Source organism: Rhineura floridana, chromosome 1 (genome assembly GCF_030035675.1).
Source record: "Rhineura floridana isolate rRhiFlo1 chromosome 1, rRhiFlo1.hap2, whole genome shotgun sequence".
Lineage (NCBI taxonomy): Eukaryota > Metazoa > Chordata > Lepidosauria > Squamata > Rhineuridae > Rhineura > Rhineura floridana.
In genome coordinates this window covers 26,776,878-26,793,407 of record NC_084480.1, presented here as the reverse complement: position 1 = coordinate 26,793,407, position 16,530 = coordinate 26,776,878, and the positions used below count along the sequence as shown (strand labels likewise).

At 42.6% G+C, this 16,530-nt stretch overlaps 1 protein-coding gene across 1 annotated transcript in view; it reads left to right on the top strand.

Moving 5' to 3' along the window:
- CPLANE1 (ciliogenesis and planar polarity effector complex subunit 1) overlaps window positions 1–16,530 on the top strand; it is a 132,938-nt gene that overhangs the window by 22,007 nt on the left and 94,401 nt on the right. The window contains exons 5-11 of the mRNA XM_061608417.1: window positions 455–619; window positions 4,248–4,386; window positions 4,916–5,025; window positions 7,705–7,863; window positions 8,014–8,122; window positions 8,634–8,952; window positions 10,455–11,361. Coding sequence (XP_061464401.1) covers window positions 455–619; window positions 4,248–4,386; window positions 4,916–5,025; window positions 7,705–7,863; window positions 8,014–8,122; window positions 8,634–8,952; window positions 10,455–11,361 — 1,908 coding nt within the window. The remainder of the gene's footprint in view (window positions 1–454; window positions 620–4,247; window positions 4,387–4,915; window positions 5,026–7,704; window positions 7,864–8,013; window positions 8,123–8,633; window positions 8,953–10,454; window positions 11,362–16,530) is intronic.

The following is a 16,530-nucleotide window of genomic DNA, read 5'->3' as shown; positions in this document are numbered from 1 at the left end:
CTCAGGGCGGTGAACAAACAAGATAAAATACAATATATCATAATAAAAATCATAAAAACATATACAAACAAACAACAAAAAAACACTACAAAAACACAATACGACAAAAATTAAAAATACGGATTAAAAGATTAAAATGGTTAAGAAAATGCTCTGATTGAGCATGCATTTCTTTGTGTGTATAAATCAGTCCGTTCTGTTGAAATGTATTGTGTGAGTGTATGAGAGATCAATGAGGCTATCTAAGCCCACACGTTTAATTGTTTTGAAAACAGCCTGTTTTGGGGATTAGAGGGCAAAATAGCATTATGCTTTTCTTAGAACTTCAGCCCCATATATAGAAAAGGGATTTAGATGGAGGTACCTGAATTTGTGTCGCAAGTCTGCACTGTACTCATCTCTTTCCTTATGAAATGCCATACTCTTTATGACTTTTTAATTTTGCAATATTTAGGAAGAACACGTTGATTTAGCATTAAGAATGGAGAGAGATTGTCGGCAGAAGGTGTCTGGAGTTGTTCAGCGAATTCTTCTACTTTTTCGGGCTGCTCATTGTTCTTTTCCTGCTGCTCAGTGGTATATTGTGCAGCTGAAAAGGGCACGAAAAATAATGCAAAAGGTATAGTGATGAGATTGGTTTTAACTTTTCTCGTAACTAATTTCTTAAAGACATTTTTTAGAATGAAAATATTCCATACAAATCCAAAGTAGCCCTAGATTTTCTCTGCTGTTGTTTGAATTTCCACTGAACAGCAAACTGCTTAAAAGCTTTGGATAGTCTTTTTCATTTATATGTCCTTCTGGAAGAAAAGTGTTGCATTGTCTCATATAGAAGTTATGTGCTGTTTTTGTTCTTTATGTATTTATTTAAAAATGTATATCCCAATTTCTCTTCAAAAAAAAACTGCAGAAAGTAACAGAAGTAATCAAAGAGATGTAGCCTTAACAAAACAATAAAAATAGGAAATAAATCAGTAAAGAGAGACATAGCTGCATTAGACCAGCAAGAGGGACAAACACAAGCGAAATAAAAGGCCAGCTAATTTAAAAGGTCTCTCTCAAAAGCTGAGTTTTGCCAGGCATATAAAAACACTCAGATTTGGGGGCAGGTAGAACTCTCTGGAGAGGACATTCCATAAGATTTTAGCACAGCGTTTCTGAAACAATGGATCAGGGACTACAAGAGGCCCCCGGCCACTTTCAAGTGAATCTCAGTGTCACAGCCTGCCCAGTTGCTCCTCAGTCTCCCATCCTTTTCCTTAGCCACGCAGTAGCCTTGAAGATAGAACAATGCCAGCACTAGCAACTCCATACATGCTGAGTAAAGGTGACCAGGAGACAGTGAAGTTTCATAGGGGGTGAGGGTGAGGGATGTTTCCCTGCTCTGTGTTGAAGGAAATTAGACAGATAAAATGTTCATTTTTTTACATGATGATGATGATTGGGAATAGAAGAGAGGGGGATAAGAGAAGAAAGTTGTTATATGATGTCAGTAATTGCAAGTTGATGATGCCAAACTCCACCTCCATCTGTCACCATTTTGTGACTGACTCTTCCCTTGCCCTGCCCTTTTGTGACTGGTGGGGCTCAGTAATTTTCAGCCCTCTCAAGAGGGCCTTGGGGGCAAAAAGTTGGGAATCCCTGGTTTAGTGGACATTTATGAAAAGCAGAATTTTTCATTTGTGGCACCAACCCTCCTTAAGCTGGCAAGATGTAAGGCAGGATCTCAGTTATAGTCATTCAAGAACTGGAACGGCGGGTGGTCACACCGAGGACTATAAGAGAAGATGAAGAGTTCTTAGACAGAACACTGGAACAACAGCAACAAAGAGAAGTGGAGGTGAAAGAACAACAGCATGTGGTAGCAGAAGCGGAGATGGCTTCGGAGAGGAACAACGAAGTGGAGGAAATTCCATGGGAAAGGGTGACAGGAGCAAAAGAGCTAGAAGACACCCTTCACCAGTGGAACTATGGAACCGCTTTCAACCACTCGAGGATGAGACTAGAGGACAACCTGTGGTGGAAGAATTACAGGAGACACCGTGCGACAACAAGCAAGAGGCTGAAGCTCAATCAAGCAGGGGCAATGAAACCACACCCCACAACAAAAAGAGAAGAGTACTAGTAGAGGGAGACTCCCTACTGCGTGGGATCGAAATCCAAGTATGCTGAGAAGATCTGTGGACTCACCAGGTAAGCTGTCTACCAGTAGAACAGATTAGAGATGTGATGGAAGGGTTGCCACCACTCATCAAGCCCACCAACAGGTATCCCTTTCTCCTCATCTATGTGGGAACAAATGATACTGCCATATGGAGCTGTGAAGAAATCACATCAGACTTTGAAGCTCTGGGAAGGAAGCTCAAGGACTTTGGGGCCCAGATAGTTCTTTCATCCATCCTTCAGGTACTTCGAAGAGGGAGTAGAAAAGGAAAGAAAAATACTCTGTGTGAATGAATGGCTGTAAAGGTGGTGCCAACGTGAGGGATTTGGATTCTGGGACCACAGGTTCCATGGTTCCTGGAAGATGGACTGCTGGCAAGTGATGGGTTGCATCTCACAAGGACTGGAAAGAATGTGTTTGGCCACAGCATGGAGAAGTTCATCAGGAGGGCTTTAACCTGAATCCTAAGGGGGAGGGAGACATAAACTTGGTGGTAACGACTGATGAAGGCTTGTGCACAGTAATGGGAACAGAGAGATTGGCTCTAATAGGGCCCAGTAACAGTCCTCTGAAAAATGTAGTAAGGAAGCCAAGCCATAAATCACATGGTCTTCGATGTCTGCATACTAACACACAGAGCATGGGAAACAAGCAGGACGAACTTGAACTCTTAATACAGGAGGGTAATTATGACTTGATAGGTATAATTGAAACTTGGTGGGATGACTCCCATGACTGGAATACAGCAATTGAAAGATGCAACTTGTTCAAAAAGAACAGAAGGAATAAAAAGAGAGCTGGAGTTGTGCTATATGTTAAAAATATATATCCCTGCACAGAAATACAGGAGATGAACTTGGTAGCTCCACCGAGAGTATCTGGATTAAAATTAATGGGGCAAGCAATAAAAGGAATGTGGTGCTTGGAGTCTACTACCGACCACCCAGTCAAGGAGATGAAGATGAAACTTTTGAAAAGCAAATTGCCAATGTTTTGAGGAGGCATGATGTAGTAGTAATGGGGGACTTCAATTATCCCGATATCTGTTGGGAGACATACTGCCAAACACCAAGAAATTTCTGACTTGTGTTAGAGATAACTTTCTCCTACAGAAAGTGGAGGAAGCAACCAGAGGATCGGCTATCCTGGACTTGATTCTAACCAATAGAAATAATTTGGTGGCTGAAGTGGCAGTTATGAGAATTCTGGAGGAAAGTGACCACAACATACTTGAATTCTTGATTTTAACAGAAGCAAAAGCTGAGAGTAGCCATACGCACACACTGGACTTCAGGAAAGGTGATTTTAATAAACTCAGAACAATTGTAAGCACAGTTCCATGGCAAGCCATCCTAAAGAGAAAAGGAGTCCAAGATGGATGGGAGTTTCTAAAAAAGGAAATTCTAAAAGCGCAATGGCAAGCAATTCCAACAAGGAAAAAAGGAGACAATACAGCAGAAGAAGCCAATGTGGCTTCACAAAAAGCTTAGTGATGACATGAAAACAAAAAAGGACACATACAGGAAGTGGAAAGAAGGCTAGGTCACAAAGGAAGAGTACAGGCAGGTATCACGGAATTGCAGGGATGGCATCAGAAAGACTAAAGCTGAGAATGAGTTGAGGTTAGTGAGAGATGCTAAAAGCAACAAAAAAGCCTTCTTCAGGTACGTCCATAGTAAAAGACAGAGAAAAGAAATGGTGGCACAGCTACTCAATGAGAATGGCAAAATGATGATGATAAAGAAAAGGCAGAAGTGCTCAGTTCCTACTTTGGCTCAGTCTTCTCCCAAAGAAGGGTTTGTGACCCTCCCAGGAAACATTAAGTAGAAGGGACAGGATTGGAGCTTGAGATTGATAGACAAACAGTCAAGGAATTTCCTTTCTTGCTCATGTTCCTTTTGTGTCTCCTGCCTCCTCCTGTATTACTCTCTCAATATGGGACTGTCATTTTTTACATCCTGCTTGTCCTACCATGTTTAAAAGAACTAATACAGGCCTTGAAATGTGGGCTCCATGCAAAATATTGAAGAACATTTGTTTATCTAAATTGTTTCTCTGTAACCTTTGCTTTTTTCACTTTCAGATTCGCGAGAAAGGTGCTCTTCCGTCATTAAGTGCCCTTCCAGAAAATTTGCTTAATTATTCTAGATGTCATACAGTTTTCTTAAGGCCTACATCTTCTGGTGATCATGGACTTGATGATGTTTCATGTAAAACTATAGGTTTGTATCTAGAGAAGTGCAGGAACACTAAAAAACAGGGTAAAAACAGGTTGGAGTGGTGATGCCTGCCCGCAATATTCCTTTTGCAACACCCACACTCCATTCTGAAGGTATTTGTCCACTAGTCTACCCAATCAGCCTAAAAAAAAAAAAGACTAATTTACCTCAAATCTGGAAATGTGGCCAGGTTAATTTAAGGACCTGGAAGCTGTAATGGACCATTTAATCATCTCAAATTATTGTTTCCTTTTTGCATGCTAATCCTGCCTTTTTTCAAGGAAAGTCTTTCCAATATTCATTGCCATAAGATGAGTAATATACTTTTAAAAAATTAGTCTTCCCAGTGGCAGCATATTGAAAAAACATGCTACTGCTGCAGTGAGCTTAGATAATTAAAAATCCACATTAGGACTCTAACTTTTAGATGCTGTTAAATGAACTATTTTGAGTAAAAAAGTAGAGATAATTAATATTTATTTTGTGATGTCTTTTGCTTGACCAAAACTTTCTCTCTGTTTTCCTCTCACAGGATGCTTTAGAGAACTGTGTGCATTGTGTTGGATGTTTCATGTTCGTGAAAGATTATCTGACAGTTGTAGACGGTACCAAACTGCAAGAGAGAGTTTGGAATATCACAAGGTAATTTTAATATCATAGAAATTAACATCATTAGTATACAAGATATAATATTTCTATTACTCTTAAATAATCATCTTATAAATGACATTTTGTGCTAAAAAAAACCCAACAACCAGCCAAGACTAAGGCTCAGAATATACAAGACCCTTAGTTTCAATCCAGATATGCCCCTATCACTTATAAAATGAGTGTATGTGTTCAGTTTTAAAAGCAAAAGCAGAATGTGTGTAGGAGTGCTGAATTCTGTCCACAGCCCTCCCTTCCAGACATGCTTAGTAAGCTGCTTTATACTGAGTAAACTTCAATCCATCTAGTTCCATATTGTCTACACTGGCTGGCAGCAACTCTCTAGGAGTCTCTCCCAGTACTACCTGGAGATGCTATGAATTGAACCTGGAACCTTCTGCAGGCAAAGTAGATGTTGTACTGAGCTATGGCCCTTCCATTGAGCTACAGCCCATGTATCTCCCAGCTTAACTCACTTCTAGTGTTGACGTTTATCTGGGGAGAAACTGCAGGGAGGTAAGCTGTGGTGGGGAGGGTTTAGCTCACCTAATTCATGCTTCCCTTTTTGCTCCTGAAGGTGGGCCCTGTATATTATTATTGCTGTTGTTGTTGTTGTTGTTATAGCATTTGTATACCACCCCATAGCTGAAGCTTTCCGGGCGGTTTACAACAATTAAAAACAAATATACAAATTTTAAAAAAGCAATTTAAAAACACATGCTAAAATGCCTGGGAGAAGAGTAAAATCTTGACCTGGTGCCAAAGTTGATAGAAGGCGCTCCTTGCAAACGAGGCTACCTGAGCCTCAAGTGACAGAGATGGTTCTAGGAGAACCCCCAAGCTACGAACCTGCTCCTTCAGGGGGAGTGCAACCCCATCCAGAACAGGTTGGACATCCACCATCCAGTCAGAAGAACCACCCACTAGCAGCATCTCAGTCTTGTCTGGATTGAGCCTCAGTTTATTAGCCCTCATCCAGTCCATTGTCGCAGCCAGGCACCGGTTCAGCACATTGACAGCCTCACCTGAAGAAGATGAAAAGGAGAAATAGAGCTGCGTGTCATCAGCATCCTGGTGGCAATGCACTCCAAAGCTCCGGATGACTGCACCCAACGGTTTCATGTTGATGTTGAACAGCATGGGGGACAGAACTGACCCCTGCGGATCCCCATACTGGAGAGTCCTGGGTGCCAAGCAATGTTCCCCAAGTACCACGTTCTGGAGCCGACCTGCCAAGTAGGAGCGGAACCACTGCTATGCAGTCCCTCCCACTCCCAACTCAGCCAGTCTTCCCAGAACAATACCATGGTCAATGGTATCGAAAGCTGCTGAGAGATCAAGGAGAATCAACAGAGTCATACTCCCCCCATCTCTCTGTCGACAGAGGTCATAATACAGGGCGACCAATGCTGTTTCCATGCTAAAACCAGGCCTGAAACATGACTGAAATGGATCCAGATAATCGGTCTCATCCAAGAATGTCAGGAGCTGGCCTGCCACCACTCATTCAAGGACCTTGCTCAGGAATGGAACATTTGCTACTGGCCTGTAGTGATTAAGATTTTCTGGGTCCAGGGAGGGTCTCTTCAGGAGTGGTCTCACTACCGCCTCTTTCAGGCAGCCAGGGACCACCCCCTCTCGCAGAGAGGCATTAATCACTTCCCTGGCCCAGCCAGCTGTTCCATCCCTGCTAGCTGTTATTAGCCAAGAAGGGCAAGGATCCAGCACAGAAGTGGTTGCACGAACCTGTCCAAGCACCTTGTCAATGTCCTCAAGCTGCACCAACTGAAACTCATCCAAGAAATCGGGACAAGGCTGTGCTCTCGATACCCCACTTGTTTCACCTGCTATAAAACTGAAGTCTTAAGTTCTGGTGGATGCTAAAGATTTTATCCTGGAAGTGCCTAGCAAATTCGTTACAGCGGGCCTCAGATGGCTCTACCATGTCCTTGGGGCCAGCGTGTAATAGCCCCCAGACAATTCTGAAGATCTCCGCTGGGCGGCAGATTGATGATTTCATAGTGGCAGGCAAAATAGGTTTTTTTGCTGCCCTCCCTGCCCCTAAATACAGCTTTCCATAGGCACTTAACAGTGTGTAATTGCATCCACTAGGAGTTTGTCTCCATCTGTACTCAAGCCGTCTCCTATATTGTTTCATCGCTCTCAGCTCAGGGGTTATACTATGGAGCCATACGAGCTCTACACAGGAGAGGGCACTCAGGAGCAATCGTGTGAACTGCCCGGGTCATTTCTGTATTCCACAGTTCAACCAGGGTTTTGACAGGAGCGCCAGCCCTATCAGCCGGAAAATTCCCCAGAGCCCTTTGGAAACCATCCAGATCCATTAGTCTCTGGGGGCGGACCAACTTAATAGGTCCCCCACCCTTGCATAGGGTAAAACCTGCTGTAAGTCGTAAATTTCAGCAAGCAGTGATCTGTCCATGACAGAGGGACTGATGTAAGGCCCCCACATTCAGATCACCATCTTCATGTCCAGTTGCAAAAACCAAATCTAGAGTATGCCCTGCTACGTGTGTTGCGCCAATGGGATATTGGAACAGTCCCACGGTTATATGTTATTGGTGCGTGCCTTAAGTTTAAACAAATGGGTCTGCTGCCATCACAGATAGTTGGAGATTTGTAGACCAGTTATTTGGTGTTCTTTTTTTTAAGGAATCCATGACTGAATTTGATGCCTGTATAGTTGAACATGCGCTCAATGCACTGGAGTGGGCTTGCCGAATGCTCCCTTTTGCTAGGTTCCTGAATGTTGAAGAACTTCTCCAGGATATCATTTTGAGCCTTACTGGAGAATTGCCACCAACCAAAAAGGTAATATTACCTGGGTCAGAAGCTATAGGGGATTACAGAATTTAGCTTTCTATATCAATATTTTCTTTTTCATGTTTATAATTGTGTACAGATATTTCTGGAAGCTTTGCTAATTCGCTTAAAATGATCTTGACATTGTTTTTTGTACAGGTGGCAGAAATTTTGGTGAAAGCATTTCCTAACTCTGAAGATGTAAGAGTCCCATTAAGGGATAAATATAATGCTCTGCATCAGCGACTTAGACACAACTTAGTCAAAGGTACCATTCACGGGTCTGAAAAAAACAAAATGAACAACTAACTTAACAGCATTTTTCTTAAAACTAACAACCAAACCAAAAAACTTTCCTTGGAAAGTGCAAGTATAAATGCATGATCCAAGTTGTAGCCTCTGCATCGAAGATAAGGTGACAAACTTATTCAAAATTGTTGCAACAAGGTGGTGGTAGAGAAACTGATTATAGATTCTTGTTCAAAGGATGATGTAAAACGTGGACTTTTATTATTGCCCCTAGCAGTACTAGCATTGTTTGGTTTTGAAAGTGGGATTTGTATTCTATTTCTTATCTTGATTCTTGCATTAATTCCTTTTCGTTGGGATTTGTAAATCGCTTGGAGGTTTCTGTTGAAATACGAAGCGGTATATAAATTAAGCAAATGAATAAGCAAACAAATATAAATTGAAAGTCATTTTCTATGTATGTATTTACTTTACATGTACTGTAGTTTCTATAGTAATAGCAGTAATAAATCTTGTATCTTTTTGGTTAGGTCCCAACAGTGAAGAAATGATGTCTGTTGTTATGCAGGCTGCTCACAAAGTGAATTTAAAAACATTAAAGCGTGTGATAAGGAACATAGGGCCCCATCAAAGAAGCATCTGGGAGCCACCAGAAGAAGAGCCACCAGATCCTGGAGCTTACTGCTATGATAGATTTTCTTTGGGGACTAGTCTAAGCAGAAGCACAATTTCAGATATGGGAAACCCTCAGGTTTACAGTGATGCTGAAACAGCAGACTCACTATCTGACGCTTTGCTAAAGGAAGAAACAAGAAAACATGTTCCTTCTCAGATGCAAGAACATCACAAGTATGAGCTTATAATATTACTAAATATAGTTCATTCCACCTTCCAACCCCTTGTAGTAGGTTAACACTGAGCAGCCACCTTGTTTCTGGAAAAAATGAATTTGACTCTTAATGGTGTTATCCTATGTGTTTTTACTTGGAAATAAGTTCCACTGAGTTCAGTGTGGCTTACTCCCAGGTAAGTGTGCATTGGGTAACAACTTGCAGTTATGGTTCTGTGGCTCCAACAGTGCCTGAGGACTATGTGGAAACTCAGCAAGGTGAAAGTACCACATCACTAGTGAGTCTAGGATCAGTCTCCACTGATAGAAGAAAGTAGTTTCTCTACCAGAAACATGTTATATTTTATAACCATGTCACGAAATGATCATAATAAGGCATACCATTTCTTTCAGTTTTAATTTACAATTTTGGTTCCATGTGGAGTTAACAGTTTAAGAGCTATAATTTATGCAGGAGTATTTAAATCTAGGAGCCTAAGTAATAGTGCAGGAATCACCAACCCAGTACCCATGGGCACTAGGTTGTTGGCCCGCATATTTTTTGTGGGGAGGGGGTTGGTTGTTGTATTATTTATTTATTGAATGGGGGTGTGAAATGACAGTCACTTCCTTCATCCGTGGAGGGGCTTTTCTAACTGTATGAGTGTGGGGGTGTTCAATTATGGTGTGTTGGTGAGAAAGCAGGGAGAGATGCACTAGGACAGAGAGAGAGGAAGAGATGTATGTGTGGGGCGTGTGCGCACATGTGCAGCCTGAGGGAGACATGGACATGGGCAGAGAGAGAGAGTGGGATGGGAGGTATTTATGTAAATGTGGTCTGTAAGAGAGGGAGAGGTGTATGTGCTGTGTGTGGGCACTGAGAGAGGAAGGTGTGCTTTTGTGTGTGATCTGTGAGGGAGAGATGCCCTTTGGCAGAGAGAGAGAGAGAGGTGGGGAGGTGTATGTGTGGCTGTGCATATGCAAAGTGTATGTGTGTGAGAGAGACAGACAAATGTGTGTGTGTGTGGTCTGTATGTGTGCAGTGAGTGTGTGCTATGTGTGTGAAAGAGAGGGAGGGAGAATGTGTGATGTGGCAACTTTGTATATTTTTGCTAGTACTGGGGAATGCTCCCTATATTTATTAGACAGCAACAGCATCATTGTGCATTTTTGGGGGGTGGGGGATAAATATTGTGTGATCTCCACAGTGAGGACCAGCAGGATGTCAATGACTGAGGTTTGTGGGGGTAGGACAGGAAGGGAAGCAGCAATGGCTGTATTCTAATTTTTTGTTATGCAGTGTCCCCCGCCGCATCAGCCATTTTCTGACTGGCACCAACAGCACTTTCTCAAAATGTTGGTGACTTGTATAACAGCTAGATATATTTTTTTTAAAAGTTTACCTACATCAAAAACAGAAAACCTGCTTTTATGTGTTTAATTAATTTGTTTTAGAAGAAAAAAAGAATAGTTTGTTAGATGATTGTCCCTTTTAATCTCCTTGTAATTTGCCTTCTTGTAGGGAAGTTTCCAACTATGCAGGAGAATTGACTGGATATGATAGAACTACTGAAAAGCTAAAAGAAGTCAACAGGGAAAGGAAAAGTGTCATAAATGAGAATAATAAAGACTTTCCCAACCAGTCTGTTTTGCCTCTGGTTGGTGAGTGGGAATGTGAACGTGATGATGATGAATACATTAAGTTTTTAGACCTCTTTTTAACTTACATGCTTGAAAGAGATCTCATCGCTCGTAAAGACTCTAGGATTCCTTTTCTGATGAGCTTTTCAGTGGTCCTTAGGGAACATGAACTCAACTCTCTCCTTTTTGATGTTCATACAACACTGAAACGTCGAAAGATCAGAACTAAAGGCCAATATTTTTTTAAGGCTGGTTCTTGCTACACCCTTGTTTTTGAGTCCAATGATTCTAAACTAGCTCCTTTGTGTGATGAAAAGAAAAAAGTTTCTAATAAACAAACAGTGCCTAAGACTTCTGTCAATGACTCAGTGATGAGACTAGCTGTAAGAAGAGGACTGTTTGGTCTAAGCCAGCAGTCAATTTATGGTACACAAGATTCCAATAAAGCAAAAACACTTATACCAGTATTAACTCAGCGTTTGTCTGAACAAACGTCTTTCCCCAAAAAAGCTCCAGTTCATAAATATATCTACAAAGCTGTTCAGATGAATGATGTTATACAAAGAGAGGAACCAACTCCAGACATGAACTTTAAATTTAACAACGTAGCTCGGTTGCTTGAATGGATGATCAGATGGTCTGATAGGAGATTGCTTTATGATTCTATCTCAACAAAGCTGTTTCAGGAATGTCGACCAATGATACATGTAAAAACATCTGCATCTGCGATACTTGCATCATTGTGGCTTTTAGAACAATATTACAGCAATGAATCACAAGACCAAAAGGTATGTCTTTGGGTAAGCAAGAGTGTGCATCAAAATTCAAAGAAAAAGATGCATACAGAAAGACCACAACTTTAGAGTGAATATTTCCTAACTTCAGATGCTTGGCTCAGCAAACTTTGCATTCTATATCATGTTGTAACTTCCCCAGAATGTAGGAATCCCAATAATAGTTATCCATTGTTGACTACAATGCATATAGTCTCTCAGGCATGTCCCCAACTCTTTGTATGTATTAGGAAACCAAGCACTTTGTAAGCCTCTGTAAAGTAGTGTGATTGTGTGTTCCACATGATACCATACTTAGACTGCAAACCTAGTCATACTTATTTGGGAGTAAACCAAATTCAACTCAGCTGGACTTACTACTGAGAGGATGGGGAAGGAATTCAGCAAATGTGACTTCAGAAGCAGATATATTAGGCCTGCATCTCCTGGAAAGTGATTTGGACATGAGTCCATTTCAGAATCCACACTTCCATCTGATCCCATGACAACTTGACAGCTGATTCTCTTTTCTCTCGTGCATGTAGATCACTGTTCTTCAAACTTGGGCCTCCTGATGCTGGACTACAAGTCCCATCATCCTTGGCCATTGGCTAAGCTGGCTGATGAGAGTTGTAGTCAGGGCTGTGGAGTCGGTATGTCAAACCTTCGACTCCAACTCCTCTATTTTTCTACTGTCCAACTCCGACTCCTCTTTTTCTACTGTCCGACTCCTTCATAAATGGCAAATGTATATTAATGTATTAATATTAATAAATTAATATTAAAATTAAAATATTAATTTTATTTTGAAGTCAGAGTCAGTACATTTCTACTGACTCCACCTCCACCCAAAATTGCTTCCGACTCCACAGCCCTAGTTGTAGTCCGTCAGCATATAGGGACCCAAGCTTAAAGAACAGCGCTATAGATTACACCAGGTGGGAATGGAGCTGATCCAGTGTTGGAAGGCAGAGTTGCTGTTCAGTTTTGCAGAACCTTCTGGAGTTCCATAGCGCTCTCAGCTCAGTTCAATTCTGCTTTTGCCTGAAGTGGTGGTTTGCTTGTGAGCTCTCTACCTTACTCTGCAGCTCAGGCCGATTAAACCTCTTTTTTCTCATGTCTTTCTCTCTTTGTTGTTAGTACTATTGCCTATCTCCTTTGTGTAGTGCTTAGTCTCCATAGTTTCAGGATTTCTTTTTATTTGCAGTCCCTGCTTATTCCTGCTCTTTCTCTTTTCTCCTTAAATACAAAAAGCAAAAACAAACATACAAAACTTTTCTGTCTCCATTTGGATTTTTGCTTCTGTCTGTCTTCCTTTCTAAAGAGGACTTAATATGTGGCTCTTTGTTACTTCTGAAGCCCCCCCTCCCGCTTCATTCCTCTTAAGCACTCAGTGAGCGCCCACCATTTTGTTTGCCTACTCTGCGTTCTAAGCTGGATTTCCTATCTGCACCTGGTCACACACTGCAGCAATGGAGAAAAGAAAGCAAAAGTCAGCAGTCCCAAGTAAATCTATCTCAAGTCTATCTAAAGGAGCGCCTCCAGCATCATCAGCTATGCTGCCCAACAAGATCAGCCTCAAAAGACCTTCTCTCCATCCCATCAGTCAAAACACCCAAACTGGTGAGGACTAGAGAGAGGGCTTTTTCAATTGTGGCCCCCACTCTGTGGAACTCCCTCCCAAATGATCTCCGCCATGCTCCTTCTATGATGAGCTTCTGCCAGGCCTTGAAGACCTGGCTCTTCAGGCAGGCTTTTGGGGTGGGCTAGGTTTTATCCTCATTGTTTTTAGATTTTTAATGCCTACGTATTGTATGCCTATGTTGTACGTCGCCCAGAGTGGCTGGACAGCCAGCCAGATGGGCGACTAATAAATAAATAAATAAAACCAGCTGGATACAGCTCAGTTTTCAGCTCACACCTGACAGCTGATAACTTTTCAACTTTGCCATTGGGATGCCGACACAGAGGTACACTCGGCAAAAGAACCCTGTATGGGATGAAAACGTTTTGGCGACTGGTCTGCAGGAAGTACTGGTTGAGTCTAAAAGCAAGAAGAAAACTATGCCTTCTAGTCAGAGACAGGACAACAATCGTTCCTTTTGCAGAACCCTTCGTGTCTACCAGCCCTTTCAATCCTTTCATCCATTTAAGCCCTCGGGGAGGAGCAGAGATGTTCAGATCTCCCATCCCTTCTGGAACAGGTCCCACTTTGGATGTAGGGGACAGCAATAATAATAATAATAATATTAAATTTTATTTGTTGGTCGCCTATCTGTCCAGGTTAGTGGACACTCTAGGCGACTTACAATAATAGAGAGCAGTACATAATACAAAATAAAATACAAGCAAACACAATCATAATCAATTTAAAACCAATTTCTATTTAAAACCTTATAAAATTAATCCTCCCCAATCCCATAGGCCCGCCTGAATAGCCAGGTTTTTAAGGCTTGGCGAAAACCCATCAGGGAGGGAGCATGTCGGAGATCAAAAGGAAGGGAATTCCAGAGGGTGGGGGCCACAATCGAAAATGCCCTCTCTCTGGTCCGCACCAGCCTAGCTGTTTTAACCGGTGGGGCCGAGAGAAGGTCTTGTGAGGCTGATCTTGTCAGGCGGCATAATTGGTGATTCTGTAGGCGCTCCTTCAGATAGACTGGGCCGAAACCGTATAGGGTTTTAAAGGTCAGCACCAACACCTTGAATTGGGCCCGGTAAACAACTGGTAACCAGTGAAGATCTATTAACACTGGCGTGATATGGTCACGGCGATGGCTGTGCTTAATCAAGCGTGCCGCCGCATTCTGTACCAGCTGTAACTTCCGGACCGTGTTCAAGGGTAACCCCACATAGAGCGCATTACAGTAGTCTAAGCGAGAGGAGACCAGGGCATGTATCACTCGTGGGAGCAGATGAACAGGAAGGTAGGGTAACAGGAAGGTAGATGTAACTGATACCAAGCTACCCGACTCACCGCCGAGACCTGAGCCTCCATGGACAGCCTGGAGTCAAGAATGACCCCGAGGCTGCGGACCTGGTCCTTCAGGGGTAATCTCACCCCATTAAGCATCAGGTCCGTAATACCCAGCCTTCCTCTGTCTCCCACAAGCAACTCCTCGGTCTTGTCAGGATTCAGCTTCAGCCTGTTCTCTCCCATCCATCCACTTACGGATTCCAGGCACTTGGACATGGTATCCACAGCCAACTCTGGTGAGGACTTAAATGAGAGATAGAGCTGAGTGTCATCCGCATGTTGGTGACACTTCAGCCCAAAACTCCTGATGATGGCCCCCAGCGGTTTCACATAGATGTTAAACAGCATGGGAGAGAGGATAGAGCCCTGTGGCACCCCACAATTAAGAGGCCAAGGGTCTGATACCTCATCTCCCAAAGCTACCCGTTGGTGCCTATCTGAGAGATAGGAATGGAACCACTGTAAAACAGTGCCCCCTATTCCTAATCCCCCTAGGCGATCCAACAGGATACCGTGGTCAACGGTATCGAAAGCCGCTGAGAGATCTAGGAGGACGAGCAACAACTTCAGGATAAGTACATCGCCTCCTCTTAGTCCAAATCCTCCAAGCACCAGTTTTGTGCCATGTCTCTGTTGGAAGGATATCATCTTCAAAACTTTTCTGACAGGTGGCAGTCCATCATTTTGGACCACTAGGTCCTGGAGACTCAGGCAGGGTCTGCATCTGGAATTTATGACATACCCTCACACATTCAACCCATCCCCATTCTCTGCCAACCCAGAGAAGAAGAACAAAGTCCAACAGGCAATATGTCATCCGGATGTAATAGCCGTGGAACCAGTCGCTCCAAGGGAACTCTTCTATTGCAACCATTCCTTGTTCTTCTCAGTGCCCAAATTCAACAGCCCTGTCCTGGTGGACCTGAATTTGCAACACCTCAATCAATTTATTGCCTATTGCGAGTTCATGGTGGTGTCTCTAGTTTTGATCAAGGAGGTCCTGCATCTCAAGGATTTTCTGTCTTCAGTTGATTTGTTGTTATGTGCCTCCAAGTCGACTGTGACTTATGGCGACCCTATGAAACAGCGACCTCCAATAGCATCTGTCACGAACCACCCTGTTCAGATCTTGTAAGTTCAGGTCTGTGGCTTCCTTGATGGAATCAATCCATCTCTTGTTTGGCCTTCCTCTTTTTCTACTCCCTTCTGTTTTTCCCAGCATGGCTTCTGCAAGGGAAAGTCCTGTCTCAGTAACCTATTAGAATTCTTTGAGAGTGTCAACAAGTATATAGATAGAGGTGATCCAGTGGACATAGTGTACTTAGACTTTCAAAAAGCGTTTGACAAGGTACCTCACCAAAGACTTCTGAGGAAGCTTAGCAGTCATGGAATAAATAAGAGGAGAGGTCCTCTTGTGGATAAGGAATTGGTTAAGAAGCAGAGAGTAGGAATACATGGACAGTTCTCCCAATGGAGGGCTGTAGAAAGTGGAGTCCCTCAAGGATCGGTATTGGGACCTGTACTTTTCAACTTGTTCATTAATGACCTAGAATTAGGAGTGAGCAGTGAAGTGGCCAAGTTTGCTGACGACACTAAATTGTTCAGGGTTGTTAAAACAAAAAGGGATTGCGAAGAGCTCCAAGAAGACCTCTCCAAACTGAGTGAATGGGCGGAAAATGGCAAATGCAATTCAATATAAACAAGTGTAAAATAATGCATATTGGAGCAAAAAATCTGAATTTCACATATACGCTCATGGGGTCAGAACTCATGGTGACCGACCAGGAGAGAGACCTCGGGGTTGTAGTGGACAGCACGATGAAAATGTCGACCCAGTGTGCGGCAGAAAGGCATATTCCATGCTAGGGATAATTAGGAAAGGTATTGAAAATAAAACAGCCGAGATCATAATGCCGTTGTATAAATCTATGGTGCGGCCGCATTTGGAATACTGTGTGCAGTTCTGGTCGCCTCATCTCAAAAAGGATATTCTAGAGTTGGAAAAGGTTCAGAAGAGGGCAACCAGAATGATCAAGGGGATGGAGCAACTCCCTTACGAGGAAAGGTTGCAGCATTTGGGGCTTTTTAGTTTAGAGAAAAGGCGGGTCAGAGGAGACATGATAGAAGTGTATAAAATTATGCATGGCATTGAGAAAGTGGATAGAGAAAAGTTCTTCTCCCTCTCTCATAATACTAGAACTCGTGGACAT